We start from the raw sequence: 20,142 nt of genomic DNA on the forward strand, positions 1-20,142 counted from the left end.
CAAATGACAACATCTAAACTAGATCAAACTGAATGACTTGCAGGAAAACAAAGATGTTCAAATTAATAGGAGTGTTTTCCTGTTACTGATTGAAAACTGCTGCTGTTTTCTTCCTGTTTTTCCTGTTAAAGATACATCACAGAGGGAAAACTAAAAATATGTGACAGTAAAGGTTGATACATTTTGAATAAAGGGTGGACTGATGACTAAAATATTCTACTAGTTCACTAGCTTTCTATTGTACATGTGGTTTATTCATATATTAACCACATAAAACTGCTTTAAAGTTAACAAAAATCACAAATAATGGGTCACAAGTCAATAAAAATGACATGTTTAATGGGTCTCAAGTGCTGATAGATTTACACACATGTAAAACTATCAACACTTTGTGACCCATTAAGTAGTTTTAGGTACAAAGATGAAAAAAAATCTAAGTTTTATTTGTGAGCTTCAGAGTCATTCTTGAAATATCCTTTATTTTTTATCAATTTAATTTTAAAATTATCCTTTGAAACGTATTTTACAAGAACATTGATAATTACTTTTAGCTTCATCAGGTATAAATAAATATTTTATGATGAAGCTTTAACTTTGATAACTTGTGTTTTATTCATTTAATTAATTATTGCTTATTTTAGTGGCTTTTTTAATCATTTATTTTACTTTTTTCTAAATGGACTCAATAAAATGTAATATTTTGAAGTTATTCTGACTTTTTTATAAGTTCTTAAAATTGCTTTTGAAGCTCTACTAAACTGTATTGGCCCTTTTTTAAAATTAAACAAGCCACTAAAAGGTACCAGAAGAAATATTTGCCTTATAATTTTCTCTAGTGTACAAAATCTAGTATCTTCTCAACTATTTTTACTTGTATACTTAGTTTTGCTTCATTTTATTATTATTATTATTATTATTATTATTATTTAGTTTTAGACATTTACATTTTTGATCCATTTAGGGGAGTTTACTCTCCCCAGTTTTGTATTTCTTGTTCAATGTATATGTTTTATGAGGCACTTTATAAATACATTCAGAGTTGTTTACATTAAATAAAAAATATTAAAAGTGTTTCCTCAAATTAATATTTTGTTATCATAAACTAGAATTTTACAGACATGTTGTGGGCACACAATGTTAATTTCTGCAAAATACTAAATTATTTATTTTAACTTGTCCTATCCAGCAGCTGAGCAAACAGGCATGAGCTGAAGACCTCTTATGTTGGATGGAAATTACTGTTACAAGAGGGGTTATGAATCTTCCGACACACCAGGTGTATATTTGTGTAAACCCCTTTTGTATTTGAGGGTAAACTTTATTTATATTGATTATGTTTGTATAATGTTTTTTGGACCGGGCGAAAAAGAAGAAGAGATAGGAAGAAATAGGGATGTAAGAGTACTAAAGAAAGGAGACAAAAGAAAAGTTGGAAGATAAAAAGAGGGGGAATGTCACAGGGACCCCCAACGCCCGACAGAAGGTGGGCAGAGAAGCACAGAGAGCGCAGGCTTAAGCATAGACTGAATAGCCCCCCGCCACGCCAGGGGAACCAGCACAGGGCCCTAGACGAGGAGCCCCTCACCACCTGAGAGCTCTGAGAATCCCCCCACCCCAACCTCAGGCATAAACGGGCTCCCCGAGGTAAACCCACCCCAGGCTCCAGGCAACCACCCCAACACACAGAGGGTCCAGGAGAGAGCATGGCAGGGGGTCCCCCACGAGTGTGGGTAACACGGGGAGACCAGGCTCACCCACTACTGGAATTTTGGAGAGGCCCAGCGCCAGAGGGCAAAAACCAAAGCCAGCCCCACAGGGACATGGATACCCCGAGGCTCGGAAGAGATGTGGCCTCAAAGGCCCCTAATGCCAGTATGCCTCGGTATTAGGGGCCCTATGATTTTTTTTCATGGGGCCCAAAATCCCTAGTGGCGCCCCTGCCCAAGTGACATAGCTGCCTGACACTGCTGAGGGTCTGATTACCCTCAACAGGGATGACAGAAGATCAGAGGCTAAATGCTAATTTGTGCCCACAAAATATAATAAAATGCTAAAATGTTGCAATTTATGCTCATTTGAGCGCAAAAAATACTGTGTATTTGAGGGAACTTTTTAATATAATGTCCAGCGATTAGTATGTATAACTAAAAAGATGATTTTTAACCTTTAGCTGTTAACTTCTGAGTTAGGCTTATTTTCTTTAGAAAAGTATTTTACAGACGTCTGAATTTCTACAAAAGCAGCAATGCTGTGATGAAGCCTCTTTAACATATGCAAACATTTTCAGATGTGAATTTTGTCTTTTTTTCTTCCTGAAGAACAGAATCAGATATGTTTTTTAAAATCTTAAACAACATTTAACGACGGATTATGTGGACTTTTTAATTTTGTGGAGCAATGAATGATGGGAGCAATTATTTATTTTTGAGCATTTTTTTTTAAGAAATGTCCGTCAATTAGATGATTTGGTGTAAAAAATGAATTAAAAGCATCCTGAAAATTAGGCACAAACGTTCAAAGATCTGTGGAAATTAGCTTAGTCTCCCACACATGAATGTTTACTATGAATGACATGCTCACGTAAGGCTGGCCACACCCCCTTTCGACGAACGCCATTTTGTTGACATTCAGTCTCAAGCTCAATATAAACTAATTTTTACCCGCTTTAAAGCCCACTCTGGGTCGAATATGTTACTCACATAAACTAAATATGTGTTGTCTACCATCTGAGGTGGATAGAGATTAAATAAACGCGGTCTGGAGCCGGGGAAAAGCGGGTTTGAAGTCTCTGTACTCCCATCTCAACATGACACTCGCCGCTGCTGACGTCACCGAGCCATCTTTGTCCACCTAATCCAGGCGGCTGTTTGTTCCACCTTCATCAGACCCGGACAGCGCCAGGCTCCGAGCTCAGGTGCCGCAGAGCAGCCCAGGCCACGAAGGCAGAAAAACAGAGAAGGAAGAGGAGGCTTTCGCCTGGGAAACACAGCCGTGCTCCTCCTCGGAGATATAACCACACGATAACCGACAACCCGACGGCTGCCAGAGGGTAGAGAGGAGCGCTCAATCCGCGTCCATCTGCCAGCCACTTACGCCCGCTAATATTTCCACCTCGGATTTCAGCCCAGCTGTCCCGCTAATACCGCCAGGAAAATGTAAGCATTTTTAATGCTCTTTATTCAGCCTGGAAATGTGTGATAAATCTCGGCTCTGTGTTTGTCCCGCTGACTCGGGCGGGCTCCTCGGGGTTCGAGTTGGTATGAAACGGCCTTTTCGAGGCGATGAAAAACCCGAGAGTTGAATAACTGATAACGAGAGGCGGGATGCTAGCACGGCGGCCGGGCGCGTGACCACTCGGTTTATCTGTAATTAGCCGCATAATTGGCCCTATTTTGCGTCTAAAAGGGCTAAACTCGCATCGTGTCGTTCGGTTTCGTCTTACTTGAGCCTGGTTGCGCACGCATAGTCTTTTTTCCAGTTTGTACTGGTTCGACACGGAAAAGGACACCGTCTGTGTGATTAACCACGACCGAAATAAAAAAAAAAAACGTGATGTTTGATAAACATATTCCTGTCTCGAGGACGAAACTAATTCTAGAAATAGCAAGGACATCATTTTAAGGAAACTAGACACGAACTAATTCGGCATTTGTTTGTTTTTTCGTCTACGTTCGACACATTTTTACCAAAACGTAACATTATTGATGATATCATTAGCTTTTAGTGACTTAGGCCTAGTTGATGTGGTATTTGTAACCTACAGCGGGGGGTGGGGATAGCCTAGCCACCTACTGTATGTCGTCGATTGTCGTGCGAGGGCGGACAGCTGTGTACTTTACATTTTTAACTTCTTCATTGGTTGAAATACTCGAATATACGCATATACACATTTTCCTGTGTGTGGTTGCTATTGAAAAAATGGGGTTTATAAAGGAAGGGTGAGAACGAGGCAGCCCCCCCATCTGTCAGCCTTTCCCATAACGAGCTGCTACGACGCCGAAATAGCCTGGTGCCAACAAACACGCCACTCAGCCGTGGCACCGCGATTGTTAACGCTTCCGCCGTGGATGTCATTTGATGGGAAGTCTCAAAGGGTCAGACTCGTGGAGAACCTTCCAGCTCTAGAATGTGTTGGTGCTTTCAGGGGTTTTGGGGGGGAGTTTGGACCACTCTGAATGAGACGCTACTGGGAAAGTGACATCAAACAGACTGGAGCTGCGGAGGCGCTGTCCAGGTGCTGAAATGTCGCTCTCCAGGTGCTGAATGTCCAAAAGCAAGGCTGACGGCCAGAAATCCCAAACACAGACTGTTATCCTCTTTTAACCCAACATAGTTCAAGATTGTAAACAATTTTATGTAAATTTATTGTTGATATTTTCTTTTAGATTCCATAAATGTACTTATCAGCCTGTGTCAGATTCTTTTAGAAGCCATAGGGAAATGCTATTTTAATCCTGTCATGCTAAAAAGGTTATATATAATTAGTTTGCATTGTGAAGCTCACTTCGGCAGTGGACTGGAGGATTCTGATGAAAATCCTAAACTCTTCAGTACATGGTTTTATCTGGGATTTTAGCTTCCACCTATGCGTGAATAGTTTTATCACAAATAAAGCAGACTGCTGGAATAGCTGGATAAAAATAATTGAGTGGACATGCATGTTTTTGGAAAACTCAAGGTGACATTTTTGATCTATTGTAAAAGTTTTCCCAGTGGTCTTTTAATCACGATTATGACATTTTCTAAGACGTACTTTCTGCAGAGCAGCATGAGTTCATAAGAAATTTACCTCCAAGTTGTGAGTGAGACTGTTAGTGCAGAGTAAGCTCGCTCCCTTCCCATCATCCATCTGTTTGCATACTCTCCTTTTAGCTTTGATCCCCTTACAACCACAACCAAACATTAGCGGCCCAACAAAAAAGGCCAAGCAATATTATAAGTATCCAGCCGTACAATTTTTAGCCAGATATCAGCTCAGACAAGGGAAACAAAGACATTCATGGATCGAGAAATTGATTCTTTAGAATGGAATGGAACAGGGAGCTTGTGACTTGCTGATGTAGGCCCTACGACACACGTACAAACTTTTTCCATCGTCTTTTTTTGCGTCTGCACCTCATTCACAACGATTAGAATGCAGAAATACAATTTTAGTAATAATTTTCTTATGTAAAGAAAACACCAAAGGAACACCAAAAGCACCATTTTCATCAAAGTGGATCTTTAAAAAGTCTTAAATTTTAATTAAAAAAAAGGACTTGTAAAGAAATACATTTTCTCACATTCTTGGTGAATTGGTCTTATTTTCTTTCCTTGTCTATGCAATTTGACTTCCTGACAAAAAAAAAAATAGTTTCCAGCCCTGTGACATAAGGTTGTGAACTCATGTTCCTCAGTTTTTATGGAGAAATGGCTTGAAAAAAAAAAAAAACAATCTTTATGGAGAAAGCTGCATGGTTTGCTGAAAAACTTTCACACTTGGTATAATAGAGATCATGGGTTGAAAGGGGAAACCGATTGTTTAATTTTCTTTATACATAAGACCTTAAATTTGATTTAAAATGTTCTTAAAAAGGTCTTAAAATCCTTAAATATAACTTCATTAAATCAGATCCTGAAATAGTGTTTTTCTTTTTTCTAAATGTAAAAATAGAACCCTAACAAGAAGCAGTTGTGAAGCTCTATGTCTCATTATCCTGTATAAAGTAGAGATAACACTTGCTGGTTGATTCACGTTCAGAGATCGATCCAAGCAGTCAGTTTTCACAGGAAGTGGAACGTGATGAAAAGTCTTAACACTGAATTAGCAACTGTTTCCAGTGCTAGTTCAAATTTGACGGTATTGTGAACTTCTGTGACAGTCACGTCTAACGAGTGAAAAGACAGTCAGCAACACCACAATAAGTCCAGCTCTCCTGAAGGATTTGTTGTTACAGGATTAGTGGTTTGTGACCTTTATGCAGAGTGATGTTGATGTAATCTGATCCTCATCATTTTATACCCTTTCACTTATTTTATATTTCATTTTGCAAACCAAAAAGCCAAATATCTAAACAAAGCATAAGATTGTCATATGATGTGATTTAAGCAAATCCTGTTGCCAAATGACATTTTGGTTAAACTAATCTGTGATAATCCTGATCATTTTACCAGTCTGGCTTACTGCTGCTGGGGTTGTAGGGTCAGATTCAGCACCATGTAATCCGCTCCTGAATTTTCACTTGTCTGTGTTAAAATGACACTTATGCTTGAGCTCTCAGTCACTGGCATCTGTGCAGTTAAGCTCACATAACAGGCCACTTTAGAACACTGGGACAAATGTTTGCAGCTACTTTTAAAATACATTGATTTGAATCAAGACTAGGTTAGCTTAAAGTTTTATCCAAAAAACCTCCATAGTTTCCTAAAAATTACTTAATTTTTTTCTAAATCTTTTTTTTATTTTTACAAAATCTACATCTAAATCGTGTAAAAAGATTTGATACCAAAATTCATCTTTTATATCATAATTTATTAACAATTTAAAGAGGTTTTAAGTTTAGGTCAAATGTGTTTCTTTTAATTCTTTGTTTCTAATTTATTTGTGAAAAGCAATCAAGTAATTTATTGCTTTTTTTAAAAAAAACTTTCATATAATGAGACTAAATAGAAATAATGCTCAGATTATATTTTACCATTACTATTTAAGAATAACTATTTTATAATTTCCAACCAGGTCTGCCCCAGCTGCCGGAGGAGCCCCCGCACCAGAGGGAGGGAATCAACCTCCCAACCTCACCAGCAATCGCCGTCTCCAGCAGACACAGGCGCAGGTGGATGAGGTGAGTGCGTCTTATTTTACCTCCGCAAATACAACACCAGGAGTACCCAAACCCCCCACCCAAAAAAAAATTGAAAATCGTCAAACTTTTCTTATCCTTCCTCCCTGCTCCGCCCCCGTCTCTTTAGGTGGTGGACATCATGCGTGTGAACGTGGATAAGGTTCTGGAGCGTGATCAGAAGCTGTCAGAGCTGGACGACAGGGCCGACGCCCTGCAGGCTGGAGCCTCTCAGTTTGAGACCAGCGCTGCAAAACTGAAGAATAAGTACTGGTGGAAGAACGCCAAGGTGAGGAGCTGAGACATGACTGCTCAGTCTGTGAATGCGTGTTAAGGTTGTGTCACCTGGACGTACATTTTGCGCATATTGCACGGATGAAAATTGGCCATACGTGGAAAAATTGAAAAGAGTTGTGGTCTTTATGTGAAACGAATCACAAATGAACCACATTGAAATGACAAAAGAAGTATGAATAAGCCACGGAAAGAACGGGTAAAAACCCGCGTCATTAAATTTCTTCACTTTGACATTCAGAGCACTGGGCAGAAATCACATTGCGTCAGCACCATGGACAGCAACTGCCATGATTCTTTGTTTTTATGATATGTGCAAAAAAATCTTACAAACTGAAAAGCTCAAAATCAAAGTCGCCCAAGGACCTGTCGGCTGAGACCCTCAACGGACACATGCGCACATTTAGGAATAAAGAACGCAAGAAACCCTTGTGATTCATACGTCATACATGAGCATTGGAAGTGGTCACTTACACGACTGTTTTGACCTTCATTTATAACGTTTGTCTTCTCCTCACAGATGATGATTATCCTGGGTGTGATATGTGTGATTATCCTCATCGTCATTATTGGTAAGCACATAGAAGTTTAGCGCCCCCACCTGTTGATTCATCACATTATTCATGCTCGGCTTTGTGATTGTTCTTCTTCTTCTTCCTCACAGTGTACTTCAGTACCTAAGAAGAGTCGCTCCTACCCCGGTCTGATCCCAGCTTCCTTGCTACAGAAAAAAAAAAACAACCCCTCCAATCGACGACAAATTTAACCACAGATAATGAATTAATTCTATGTATGTATATCTCCCCCCAAGTTAGCCTCCATATAACCCCTGTAAGCCCTTCAGGGCCCCCGTGGCTCCCCCACTTCCACCACCTCGCCTCTGGACCCCTCTCAATAATTGTTCTGTGAGTGTGCCCCCCCTTCCACTGCCTTCTTTCTGGGTACTCTTGGCTTTTCTAACCTGCCATACTGAGAACCAAGCACCTGTGATGACGCAACAGCAGAGGCGGAGACAATTGGCGATAATCGTTCCATAACTGGTTCTGATAGTTCTTTGTAGACTATTATTCTGATATATAATGTTTTGTAGGTGTGTATGTGTGTGTGTGCGCGTGCATTTTGTACTTTTTTTGGTTTTGGGGTTCATTTACTTGTATGCTTCAGCGTAAACTACTGCCTATGAATAGAAGTGTGTATCATGCATGATTCCATCGCCCTGTGTTTTTGCACAGAGGAATTCCAATCCATCCGAAGAGTTTTCCCAAGCCGACATATCTATCAAGAGCCTAAACGAAAACCCAGGAGGCTGAAACTTAAAAAAAAACCCTTAGAAATGCACCAGAAAACTCAAGTTTAACTTTCCCCCCTGAGGCTTGAAATGCTCAAACCCTCATGAGGGATAATCGGTTTCTTCTCTTGAACATGTGTAGTGTCTTTAAACGGCCTGTGGGGTGCGCTGTCTGGGCATGCTTGGGCGCCGCGGTTTCCTCTAATGATTTAAACTGCCATAGTAGAGTTGGACCAATGTCTGTAGATGTTTCTTTGATTTCGATGTTAACGTAGTGTCTTATTTCGAGAACATTCCTTCATTGCAATCTAGTGCAGATGCTGTTACTGTAGCACATAGAGGTGTGTGTGTGTGTGCAGGGTGGGGGGGGCTGTCAGAGAGGTTGGTTATGCAAACACAGGAGGAGAAGGTGTCTTAGGATAAACTCTCCAAACTTTTTTTTTTTTTTTTCTTTGTTGCGTTCACACATGTGGAGAAACGGTCCGATCTGAAACCAGAACCGGTTCATTTTGCCGTCTCATCGATTCCCGGAAAGCGGAGCAAGCCTTAGTCCTCGGGTCACCTCTTAGTTTCTAGTCAACACTTTTTAAGTTTGTGTCGGAGGAGTGTTAAATGCACAAACAACCTTGTTTTTGATGGCGCTGTACGGCTGCTGCCGAAGGAAATGCAACCCCTCCACAATAAGAGCACATCGGACTACCAACAGTTTAGCCTTTATAGCCCCGAAATTTGACTGATTTTCACCAGCTCTCTAACGCCAGTTGAATAATTTTTACTTCCCTAAAATACTAATACGAGTCAGTGCCGTTTCTCCTGATAGTTAAGACCTTTTTTTTCTTTTTTAAATATAATAGATTCTATTTTTCTTACAGTATATTTTTGTGTGAAACCGATAAAGAGGAGGTGTGGAACCAGAAACCGCCAACGACAGTAGTGAGCTCCTCTTTGTCTCCGCTGTGTTTTTTTGTACTCCAGCTCTGTGCGTTATACACTGCCAAGCACTGAAGGAGGCGCCGTGTCTTACTGCTACTGTTTCTTTCAGTGCCCCCCCTCCCCTCCTTATTTTGGGCCCTCACTTTTTAGGAGAAACCCCTTTTTAAAAAAAGGTCTGCAGACTTGAAATAAAAACGCTCGACTGCCTTCCAGAAATATTTTAATCAAGCTTTAAATTTGTAGTTTTTTTTGGTTTTTCCGTTTGCTCAAACCACAATCTCCTGCTGTGTGTGTGTGTGCATGTGTGTGTGTGTGTGTGTGTTAGAGAAGATCTGTCTTAGGTTATCCTCAGTTTATCCTGACGGATTAGGCCGTTTAAATCTCCAAGTGACAGCACGCCGTTTCCTTGTCCGGGCCGAGACACATTCAGTCGAAGCATACTCCTCCTCCTCCTCCTCTTCCTCCCACCATTACCTTTTCCTCCGAAACAGAGAAAGAGAGTCAACAGCAGATGATTACCAAAGACCTGTGCTTACGCTGCCAATTGCCATCAAAAACAAGCAGAAAGAAACTTTTTTTATTTTTTTTTTATTTCCTCCGTCTTTATTTTGAAAACAGGAAGTTTGGGTTGGGAGGGCCATCCTAACATATATATGCAAGTTCAACCACATCTCACCCCTTTCATTTGTACCCAGGTCTGAGGAGCTTCTGTAACTAAATATAGCACAAACTTTTCTTTTACTCAAATCAGCCATTTAAGGAAAATGTTCAAAGAAAAACCCTAATCTGCACAGTGTGGTGTTTGTAATGTGGGGTGTTTCGGGGCATCCTGAGGTTTTAAGGGATCTGCAATCTACCCAGATATTCACGAGTACGACAAAAAGGTAGACTAAAACGTCATAAATGTGGTCCTCTGAGCAGCTGAACAGGACTCAAACCAGCCGATTGGGGTAGGACCGCCGTGTCGTCATTAATTCCAACTGTCGTCCTGTGAGTGCTCAACACGTCCGGTCACAGTGGTGGAAATGAAAGCGAGTGCTCTTAATCTGTTGCTTTCTCGTCTGAAGTGCACATCCGTTCCAACACCACGGCACTTTCTCCGTTGTGTGGTTTTTTTGTTTGTTTTGTTTTTGGTGAGATGACTGAGAAAACTTGTTTTCTGTCAACTTCTAGAGCTGTTCGGTGATCTCAACGCTGTGTTCATATCAATACCGGGACTCTGATCAGATCCAGGTTTGAATCCAACAAAATTTCTCTCCCGCAACTTTCCTTCCTCCCTGATCCTGAGATGATCTGAACACAGCAACAGGAGGGAACCTTTGAGGCACTGAATCTTCTCTAGATGTTTTTGAGATGTGTAACATTCGCCAATGTGTTCAGTTTTTTTTTTTTTAATTTAAAAAAAAGTTGTTTTGCTTCTGGTCAGAAAAAACTTTAGATGTCAATAAATTTGTTTGTTTCAGGACTGATGGGTAAAGATAAACAAAGCAGGATGTAAATGGGGGGAAAAAGAAAATTATTTTTACCGTCAATTGTCCAGACTGCTTAGAATGATTCCAGTTTACATCACGTAGCTGTTTGTATTTATTTATGTTCTTTTTGTTTAAATTGATCTTATTTCGAAAGGATTACTTTAGGGGAAGAGTGGGCTTCTGGGATGTGAAGGCGCACATTGCCTTTGTTCCTCCGGCCTCACAGGAGGGACCTGACCGGAGGATCACCGGCAATGTGCTCAAATTCATTTAATGTTTTCGCTTTTATTTATGAATAGAGTTTATTGTGCTGTCCTTTGGTATGGGATTAGAAACGACAACAATGTTGATTCAACGTACAGGAGACTGAATGAGAAAGTACATGAAAAATAATTGTAGTGTAAATTTATCAATGTCTTATTATATTGAGGAACATCATGAAATATATGTATATTGGAAAAACAGTATCTATGACAAGTTGTACTTTTGTGTGTGCTTCATGTGCTCTGTGAGTGTGCTGCAATGGGACCTGTGTAAACAAGCATGGATTTCTATTCGATACTGACACAGACCTTTTCCCCAGTCATCATGACATGTAAGTGTGCCAAAATACATGGAGACCTGGAGCCATAAATTGCAAATTTCTGCATTTGTCCAGAGTCTTGTTTATAGTGTATCATAGAAGGGACCAATGTGTATTTTAAGCTCTCCCAAAAAAGTACACAAACACCTAATCAGTTCTATATTTATTTTAAAAAACAAACATAAAAAGGACGTAAAACGACCGATGTGTAACAAATTTCTAAATACGGAAGTAAATTGGGAACTTCCGGTGAGTTTTATTTTGAAATTACGTTGCGGTAAAGGATTACATATTTATAAAAACACAATACCGAAAGCGTATATACGTGTTACTACTACCAAACAAACACACATGTTTTTTTTATTATTATTATTTATTTATTATTTTTTTAAGAAAACAGTCTTGGCTAAATTTTGCAGTTTTCCCTTATGAAGTATAACTTCCGCATGCGCAAACATTGAAAGAACGAAAAAAATATTAAACGAAATAAAATCAGACCAATAGTAACACGCACATTAAAAAAAATTTTTACACTACTAAATAATGATAACGGAGGTGTTTGTGACGAGTTGAGGTAAACCTCACAAGTAGGGGGGCAGTTTCGCATTTTCACCACCAGATGTCATCATGGTAGAAACAAAGATGCTCAGCATAGAGACAGCCATTGATTACCCAATACTGAACCTACCTATTCCAGGCTGTCGCTGCATATTCCAACCACTCACATCTCCATCTGCTGGCTCATCATTGAAACCTGAAAAAAAGGGAAAATATTTTTCCACCCTGGCATCTGGATCAGAGATTCCATCAACTCTAGTTCCTGTGCCAAATGTTTCCAGTAAACAAAATAATTCATAATCAAAGCATATCTTATGTGATTCTTGTGGTGATCTCCAAAGACAAAATTAATGCAATTTCTGTGAATTTCCAGCTGTGGTACTTGGGATATTAATGTTAAATGTGAGGGCCAAACCAGGTCCTGTGAACATTTATGAACTGTCACTATTCGCTAAGGTCATGTTGTTTTCCATCTCTCAGTCAGATGAAGGGCTAATAATCTATTTATTTGGCAGCATGACATAAGACTCATCGTTTTCTGAGCTGTGGGAGGAAATTTGAGAAGAACCACATTTCCAGAGGACGGCTGTGATGAGCTGCAGACTCACGTCGGACACAAATGTGCAAATCTGTATCATGATTTCAACATTTTTGGGAGATAACGTCTTAATGTTAAGGTGTCGAGAGGTTCTGAGAGATAAAACTAAAAGCAGCACAACATCTCAACGCTCTTTTTCCATTTAACCGGCAGCCCTCATCTGCCCCCTCACTGCCCTCTGAATTCCCTCAAAGGAATGTGGGTCCAGCATGAAAATGTTGCCAGGAGTGATTGCAAAATCCCCCACTTTTGGTTCTGATTACAACCCAGCGAAAAGGTCACTGCGTCTCACTCCCACACATAATAGCAAAAGAGCCCCCCCACACGCACATTCCTGTGCTGATTTTTTTTTGGAGGTTCAACTCAAAACTGTCCAAGCCTGCAGCTTCTTAAGAATTCATCAAGGTGTTCCCCCTCTGAGGGCTGTTAAAGTCTTTGTGGGATTATAAATCCCACAGGCAGACCTCAGTTATGTAGGCCAGAGGGTTGGCTCATCCCCAAACGTCAACACAGAGAGAAAACTCCCCCAGAGTCCTGTTCTCGCCCTGGTTTACAAGAGAGGAATAAAACCAGTCTCGTGGACCCAAATAAACTCCAGTCAAATAAAAAAAATGTAAAAGTCGGCACTTAAAATCTGCTTTTTTCACATCGTTCTGGACCCAGATCGCAGCATAAATGACCTCTGATCTGCAGAAGAATGCAAAGAAGCCCAGTGTGATGTACCTCCACCTGTGCGGCCTGTGTAATGGGCAGGTGGGCGCAGCGTGGGGGTAATGACCAGCTTTCCAGAATATTCCGGAACTGCCGAGGCCGGACGTGGAGCTGATGTCCCCTTCGTCCACTCTTACCCCTCTGAAGGAAACATCTGGCTCCAATTAAAGTCGTCTCCACCCTCCTCTGCTCCTTCACCTCCCCCCCATGGTTCTTTTATTATCCTTTTCAAACTTCTCTCTCTGATTTAGTCTCCGCCTACTCTGAGCAAATAGGCTCCTCCTCCTTGTCCTCTTCCTCCTTTTCCCTCTCACCTCGTCTGTCCTGCAGCAGACCTCCTAACTTCATCACAATGCATGCTTTCTGCATCTGCGGACTCCTGCTCGCCGCAGTGGGATGGACGACGGCCCAGCAGGTCAACCAAACCAGGTAAGGACACGCCCACAAGTCCGACTTATCAAGACAGCAGATTCAAAAAGAGGAAAGTTTGAGGAGAAGAGTCCTGAAAGTGGGATTCTCTCATGACTCCTTTGTGCTGAAGGTTTGTGGGTCTGCAGAACTTCAGCCGTCACAGATGTTAACACTCTCTGTTCCGCCTGGGGGGGTCAAACCTGGACATGCTGACTTCACTCGTAAAACTTTTCCTTTGAGCTCTTTCCTTTCATTGATGATCAAACTTGAGTTTTTATTCTGATTGCGAAGCAGCAAAAACACCAGAAATGTCCTCACAGCAGAGCTGTGGGCTTCAAAATGACGTCATTACAGACAGTCTGCAGGCTGTATGCCTTTCAGCTGCGGAATACAGACATTTTTAGCCTCTGCAATAAAAAAAAAAAAAAAATGCTTACAGTTCCTGGAAAGCATCAGAACTTTCCAGTAAGTTCTGTTAGAACAGCAGAACTGTCTTCTATTACATTTTATTGTGACAGAAAAATGTAAAAGTTGCTCTAAAATGTAGGTTAATTTTTATTTTTTAAAAATATTTTTTGCTGCTTCTGTCTGTGCTTTGATAAGCCTTTCCAAAGACACCACAGAACATTTTACAGAATAAAGTTACAAATCTGAAAAGTAAAAAAGAGTGGAATTTTTAAATAAAGTTTTGCATTTATATTTTGAAAGTTGACAAGAAAATCATAACAATGATTCTGATTTGTTTACAGAGTTTTAGAGAAAAACAATGGAAATGAGAGATACACATCAAATGAATAAAAATGTGGAAAAAGTGTGATTTCAATGTATTTAATTGCAATTCTATTGATTTTTTGTCTATGTTGGGAAAGTCTGGAATAAACAAAACTCATGTGGGCTAAATATTTACCAAAGAACTGCGACAAAACATTGTAGAAGGGTTTAGAAGATTGGAGAACTGCATTTTACATCTTCAACTCTGTGACTCTTATTGATGCAAATATAAACTAAACCACTTTGGTCCCAAAATGACCTCAGCTTTGCATCTTTTAACATGGCAGCTATTTTCATAGCTGGAGATAAATTCAGACATCAAAAAGTTCTGGATGGTTCAGAGCAAAGAATGGCTTTGAAATATCAGTTCTTTAAAAAACACGAAGACTGAATCTGATGGATTTAAAAACAATAAAGTCCATAGGAGGCCACTTCGATGGTTGACACATACAGGAAATACAAAAGACACAACACAACAACAAAAGACACAACAAGACGGCAAAAGCCGAAGCACGACGACAAAAGCAACACAACATGAAGACAAAAGCCAAAACAAGACAACAAGAGCGCCACAACACAACGACAAAAGACACAACAAGACATCAAAAGCGGAAGAACGACAACAAAAGCCACAACACGACGACAAAAAACAAAACAAGACAGCAAAACCGGAAGCACGAGGCAAAAAGCCACAACACGATGACAAAAAACAAAACAAGACAGCAAAACCGGAAGCACGAGGAAAAAAGCCACAACACAGCAACAAAAGCCACAACACGATCACAAAGCACACAACACAGCAACAAAAGACACCACAACAAAAGCCACAACATGATGACATAAGACACAACACAACAACAAAAGACACAACATGATGACAAAAGACACAAGACAACAACAAATGACACGACGACAAAAGCCACAACACAAAAACAAAAGACACAACACGATGACAAAAGACACAACACAACAACAAAAGACTTGACGACAAAAGCCACAACACGATAACAAAAGACACAACACAACAACAAAAGACACAACACGACGGCAAAAGACACAACACAACAACAAAAGACACGACGACAAAAGAGACAACACAACAACAAAAGACACAACACGACGACAAAAGACACAACACGACCACAGCAGAAGCACAATGAAAGTGATTTACAATGGAAGTGAAAAACTGATTTTTTTTGCCAATAGCTTTAAACTGAATGAAACTTAAAAAAAAAAGTCTATTATTCATTTCCGTTTTGAGTCATTTCCATTGAGTTGTGGCTCTTGTCATTGTGTTGTGGCTTTTGCCGGCGCGCTTCAGATTTGTCATGATGTTTTGGCTTTTGTCATCATGTTGTGGTTTTTGTCTTTGTGCTTCGACTTTTGCTGTCGTGTTTCACCGTTTGTTGTTGTGGCTCGGCTTTTGTCATGTTGTGGCTTTTGTTTTCGTCATTGTGCTCCATGGTGATCCAGGACAAGAATCCCTTTAGCTTCATTCTAAATGACAGAAACAAAGTGTTTGCATCTTCAACCAGCCTGCAGAAAACCGGCCTTATTCTATGTTTTAAATGAATGTGTAGTTTCAGTCAGATCACATGTAGAGGATAACTGACTGACGGATAGTTGATTGCTTCCTCACAGGCCCGTGTTCCTGTGTGGAGGAGACCTGGTTGCAGAATCCGGTTTTGTCGGCAGTGAAGGTTTCCCGAGCTCCTACAAAGCCAACAGCAGATGCACCTGGCGCATCACCGTGAGTCACTTCCCGTTGTCCGAGCGCCGAGCTGGCTCTTCCAGGATGTGACTCGCTGACGTTCCGTCTGCTTTCCAGGTCCCTGAGGGAAGAGTGGTCACGCTCAACTTCCGCCTGTTCGACCTGGAGGCCGACTCACAGTGCCGCTACGACTATCTGGACGTGTACGGCAGCCACTCGGCGCTGGGGAAGAAGCTGGGCCGTTTCTGCGGAACCTTCCGGCCCGGGAATCTCATTTCCTCCACAAACACCATGATGCTGGAGATGGTGACAGACGGGGAGACGCAGAGCACTGGATTTGTGGCCTTTTTCAAAGCCACCCAACCCTATGGTGAGGTCACACCCTCACATAGCAAAGTGATGATAAGGCCGGCTATTTTTACCCCCTAGGAAATGAAAACATTGTTTTTCTCTTTAGCAGCTGTTGGTGAAATGACTTTTAGGACAAACCAGGAAAGGACTGGTTGATCTTTTTCCTCTAGAAAAACATCTGTCCTGAAAATTGGAAAGGTTGACCTTTGAACCACTCGCTCCAGAAATCATTTCAGCTGAAAAATAACCTTAATTGAGCATAAATGAAGGCAAAAACTTGAGTACATTTTGTATTTATATCTGGAAATAAATTTAGGCATCAAAGGTGTAAAATATGCATAGAAATGACCCAATATGGTGTATTAGAGAACAGAGGGAAAAGAGCAGAAAACACAAGTGAAGGGAATGAACCGATAACTTCCCTAATGAAGCCAGTTTAAAAAAACTAAAGCAGCTGGAGGATGATGCAGTTCAGAAGGTAACCACTAGAGGCTTAAAGGGTAACCAAACACTAAATCAACGGTTTTTGTTCTTTTGACCTCTATAAATGGGGCTTTAAAAGGCAACAGTGGTTTTGGGTAATTGGCATCAAATTTAGCAAACTCCATCCTGGTGATGGATTTCCAATGAACACTACCTAATTAAAAGACTACTGGGAACAGTATGATGTTTAGAGTGAGACTTTAATATTTAGCTTATAAAGGGGGTGTGACTGTTTTGATCTTCGCTCCAAAACCAGTCTAATCTTTATCGTCGCGTCCTAATTCCAACAACTGTTTGTGCGTTTGTCCTGTCTAAATTCTGATTTTCCGAAGAGGCTGGATGACATCACAGGAATCCAAGATGGCGCCAACATCAACGCTCGATAGTCTTGGCCTTTTTCTTTTATTCTGTAAAAAAGTGGCTTCAAATCAGATCAACACAAAACGGTGTTTGAGTTGAAGGGTTGAAGCTGCATGAGACAGAATCAGCTTTGCCAGCAGTTCAGGGGATGAAGCTTTCAGCTCCTCATCCTCATGAAGTCGCTGCTTTCAGAATCGCAGATCTGCGGTGGAAAGATGACAAAAAGCCAAGGAGAGATCAAGACGCCAAACTGGCCCGACGGGAAGTACCCTCTCGGGGTCAGCTGCTCCTGGCTGGTCACCGTGTCGCCCGATGAGGTTGGTGACGCCCTTAGTTGACCTCCTTTGACCTGAAATGAAGTTTAAAGCTTCTGTTTGTGTTCGGCCTCCAGGTGATCCAGGTGAAGTTTGAGAAGTTCGTGCTGGAGGGCGACAGCGAGTGTCGCTTTGACTTTGTGGCGTTCTTCAACGGCAAAGATACAGACGATTCACGTCTGATTGGGAAATTCTGCGGCGATCAAACCCCAGAGTGAGATGCCTAAAAGCATTCTGGGAAAGATCTGTTTGTCAGCCTCCATGCTCACCTCTCTCCCATCTCCTTCAGAACCATCATCACCAGCACCAACGAGCTGCTGGTCCAGTTTGTGTCCGACTACAGCGTCCCATCAGACGGCTTCCTCGCCTCCTACACCAGCCTCCCCCGTGGCTCCCAACCCCCCGCGGTGGGGTCCGGAGCCAGACCTGTCCCCTCAAAACCTGTTGTTAGACCCGTCGCCACGGTGAAACCTCCCATCCCCACCACCACCACCACTGCCCCACCTCCCCCCACCAAGCCCGTAAGAACCAATCAGAGAAACAGAGGTCAAGACCGAAGGGTGACCCCCCCCAGGCCAAACGGGAAGAAGCCCAGTGAGTCCGGACATTATTATTCCCCATGATACCTCCACTCTGGATTTACTGACCTTTGTCTCCATCTGTAGATCCTCAGAACCCTCCGTGTCCCAAAACCTGCAAAAGAAACGGAACCGTGAAGACCAGCTTCTGCGCCAGTGAATTTGGTGCGCAGACCCCGCAGACTCTGCAGACCCTGCAGACCCTGCAGACGCAGACCCTGCAGACATACGTCTATCTGCTCAGCAGCAGCTGTCTAACCTACGATGCTTGATTTTTTTTTTTTTTTTTCAGTGATAACAGGTCAGGTGACCTCCATGGGTCCCGGGCCCAGAGGAACTCTGGTCATCAATGTCACCCTCATTAAAGCTTTTAAAGCAGGACGACTTACCATCACGCAAGTGGGAGAAACCATGGCGGTGAAGCTGGTGTCCCGGTGCAAGAAATGCCCCCTGTTCCGCCGAGGTGAGTCTGTGGAAACTGACATTCATGTGAAGACCCTTTGGTATGTGGTCACATCAGGTTGGTTTAAAGTGGATGAATATATATATATATATATATATATATATATATATAGAAAAGAGTTTAAAACTGAAAAGTACTAAGGACCTAAAGGGGAGATCAAAGTAAAAAGACAAAAAAAAATCAAAGTTAAAACAAAAGTTTCTTGTGCACAACAGTTAGTGTCAGGTCAGTATGCATGAACGCTTTAAGGAATTATTGCAAATTAAAAAAAAAAAAAATTTGAAAACTTGAAAAAATACAATTGAAATTTTGAGAAAATAAAATTGACAATTTGAAAAAAATTACAATCAAAATTTGTTTTTTTTAATTGAAAAAAAAATGAAAATATGAAAAAATAAAAATGTGAATTTTTTTTTTCGAAAATATGAGAAAATAAAATAGAAAATTAAAAAATGAATTGAAAATATGACAAAATAATAGAAAACTTGAAAAAAATAAAATTAAAAATAAAAAAATGAAAATTTGAGAAAGAATTTAAAAAAATAGAAAAAAATGGAAAAAATTGAAAAAAGAAAATTGAAAATTAGAAAAAAACACAATGAAAATTTGACTTTTTTGAAAATTTGAAAAAAATAAAATTAAAAATTTGAGAAAATACAATAGAAAATGGGTAATAAAATAAGAAAAAAAAATAAAACTTTAATTAAAAAGAACTCTAAACCTAGAAGTTTTACCAAATGAACAGTAATATTCCTTTATAAAAGCTGCTACTTTTTTGTTCCTTCTTTTTAGTTTCTTTCAACTTTCAGTTCACTATTTACAGTTTAAATTCAGGATTTTTGTTTTCTGAGTTGATCAAGTTTTTCCTTCACTTTAAGCTGACCTTGATTTGACCCCATATTTAAGAGTCACAATATAATTTTTTTCTTCCAAAAAATGGCTTTGGTGCAACAAAAAAAGCAATTTATTTCGTTTATTCTATTATAAGATAATATCCTAAATGTAATCTGATGACTTTGTCCGATCTGAAGGTGGCAGCTACATCATCATGGGTCAGGTGGACGAGGAGGGGCGCGGCACGCTGGAACCTGGTGCATTCACGGCTCCATACAAAGCTCCTCACCAGAACTTACTGATGAACATCAGCCGGCAGCCGTGTTAAAGGCTCACTTTGAAGCCACGTGTAGGTCTAAATACTTAAACTGTACTTTGATTTTTATTTTCACACAGTTTTAAATGAGCTGTTTTATACAAAGTTTGGTCAAACTTTATGTTTGCTATTTATACCTGAATAAAGACTTTTTATATTCCTTTAACAAACTCTAAGAGCAAACCTGTTTGTTCAGACGCCCGTGTCAGAATGGTGACTCTGGCTCCACCTGCTGGAGGAAGATTGTAACAGCAGTTTGGGTGACGTCAGAAGCCTCTGTGAGCGACCTCTGATC

General features: G+C 40.6%; 2 protein-coding genes across 2 annotated transcripts; both read left to right on the forward strand.

Annotated features, from left to right (window-relative positions):
- The first annotated feature begins 2,635 nt into the window (after positions 1-2,635).
- vamp2 (vesicle-associated membrane protein 2) lies at positions 2,636-11,454 on the forward strand. The gene is made up of 5 exons (XM_024266721.2): positions 2,636-3,155; positions 6,716-6,821; positions 6,949-7,107; positions 7,633-7,684; positions 7,777-11,454. Coding segments are annotated over exons 1-5 (336 nt in total). The 5' UTR covers positions 2,636-3,153; the 3' UTR covers positions 7,794-11,454.
- Positions 11,455-13,256: 1,802 nt separating this feature from the next.
- pcolcea (procollagen C-endopeptidase enhancer a) lies at positions 13,257-20,021 on the forward strand. Its single transcript, XM_024266722.2, has 9 exons — positions 13,257-13,684; positions 16,079-16,187; positions 16,266-16,518; positions 17,535-17,659; positions 17,734-17,870; positions 17,946-18,250; positions 18,322-18,399; positions 18,527-18,697; positions 19,729-20,021. Exons 1-9 carry the CDS (start codon positions 13,608-13,610, stop codon positions 19,857-19,859), a joined length of 1,386 nt encoding a protein of 461 aa, XP_024122490.1. The 5' UTR covers positions 13,257-13,607; the 3' UTR covers positions 19,860-20,021.
- The last annotated feature ends 121 nt before the right edge of the window (positions 20,022-20,142 follow it).

The sequence above is a fragment of the Oryzias melastigma genome, linkage group LG14 (assembly GCF_002922805.2).
Source record: "Oryzias melastigma strain HK-1 linkage group LG14, ASM292280v2, whole genome shotgun sequence".
Classification (NCBI taxonomy): Eukaryota; Metazoa; Chordata; class Actinopteri; order Beloniformes; family Adrianichthyidae; genus Oryzias; species Oryzias melastigma.

Bases quoted from the DNA above. Each gene is read 5' to 3' on its own strand.
- vamp2 (XM_024266721.2), top strand. The intron at 6,822-6,948 runs GTGAGTGCGTCT...CCGTCTCTTTAG, and splicing joins CACAGGCGCAGGTGGATGAG to GTGGTGGACATCATGCGTGT. The intron at 7,108-7,632 runs GTGAGGAGCTGA...TTCTCCTCACAG, and splicing joins ACTGGTGGAAGAACGCCAAG to ATGATGATTATCCTGGGTGT.
- pcolcea (XM_024266722.2), top strand. From the start codon at position 13,608: ATGCATGCTTTCTGCATCTGCGGACTCCTGCTCGCCGCAGTGGGATGG. The intron at 18,400-18,526 runs GTGCGCAGACCC...TTTTTTTTTCAG, and splicing joins CTTCTGCGCCAGTGAATTTG to TGATAACAGGTCAGGTGACC. The intron at 18,698-19,728 runs GTGAGTCTGTGG...TCCGATCTGAAG, and splicing joins ATGCCCCCTGTTCCGCCGAG to GTGGCAGCTACATCATCATG.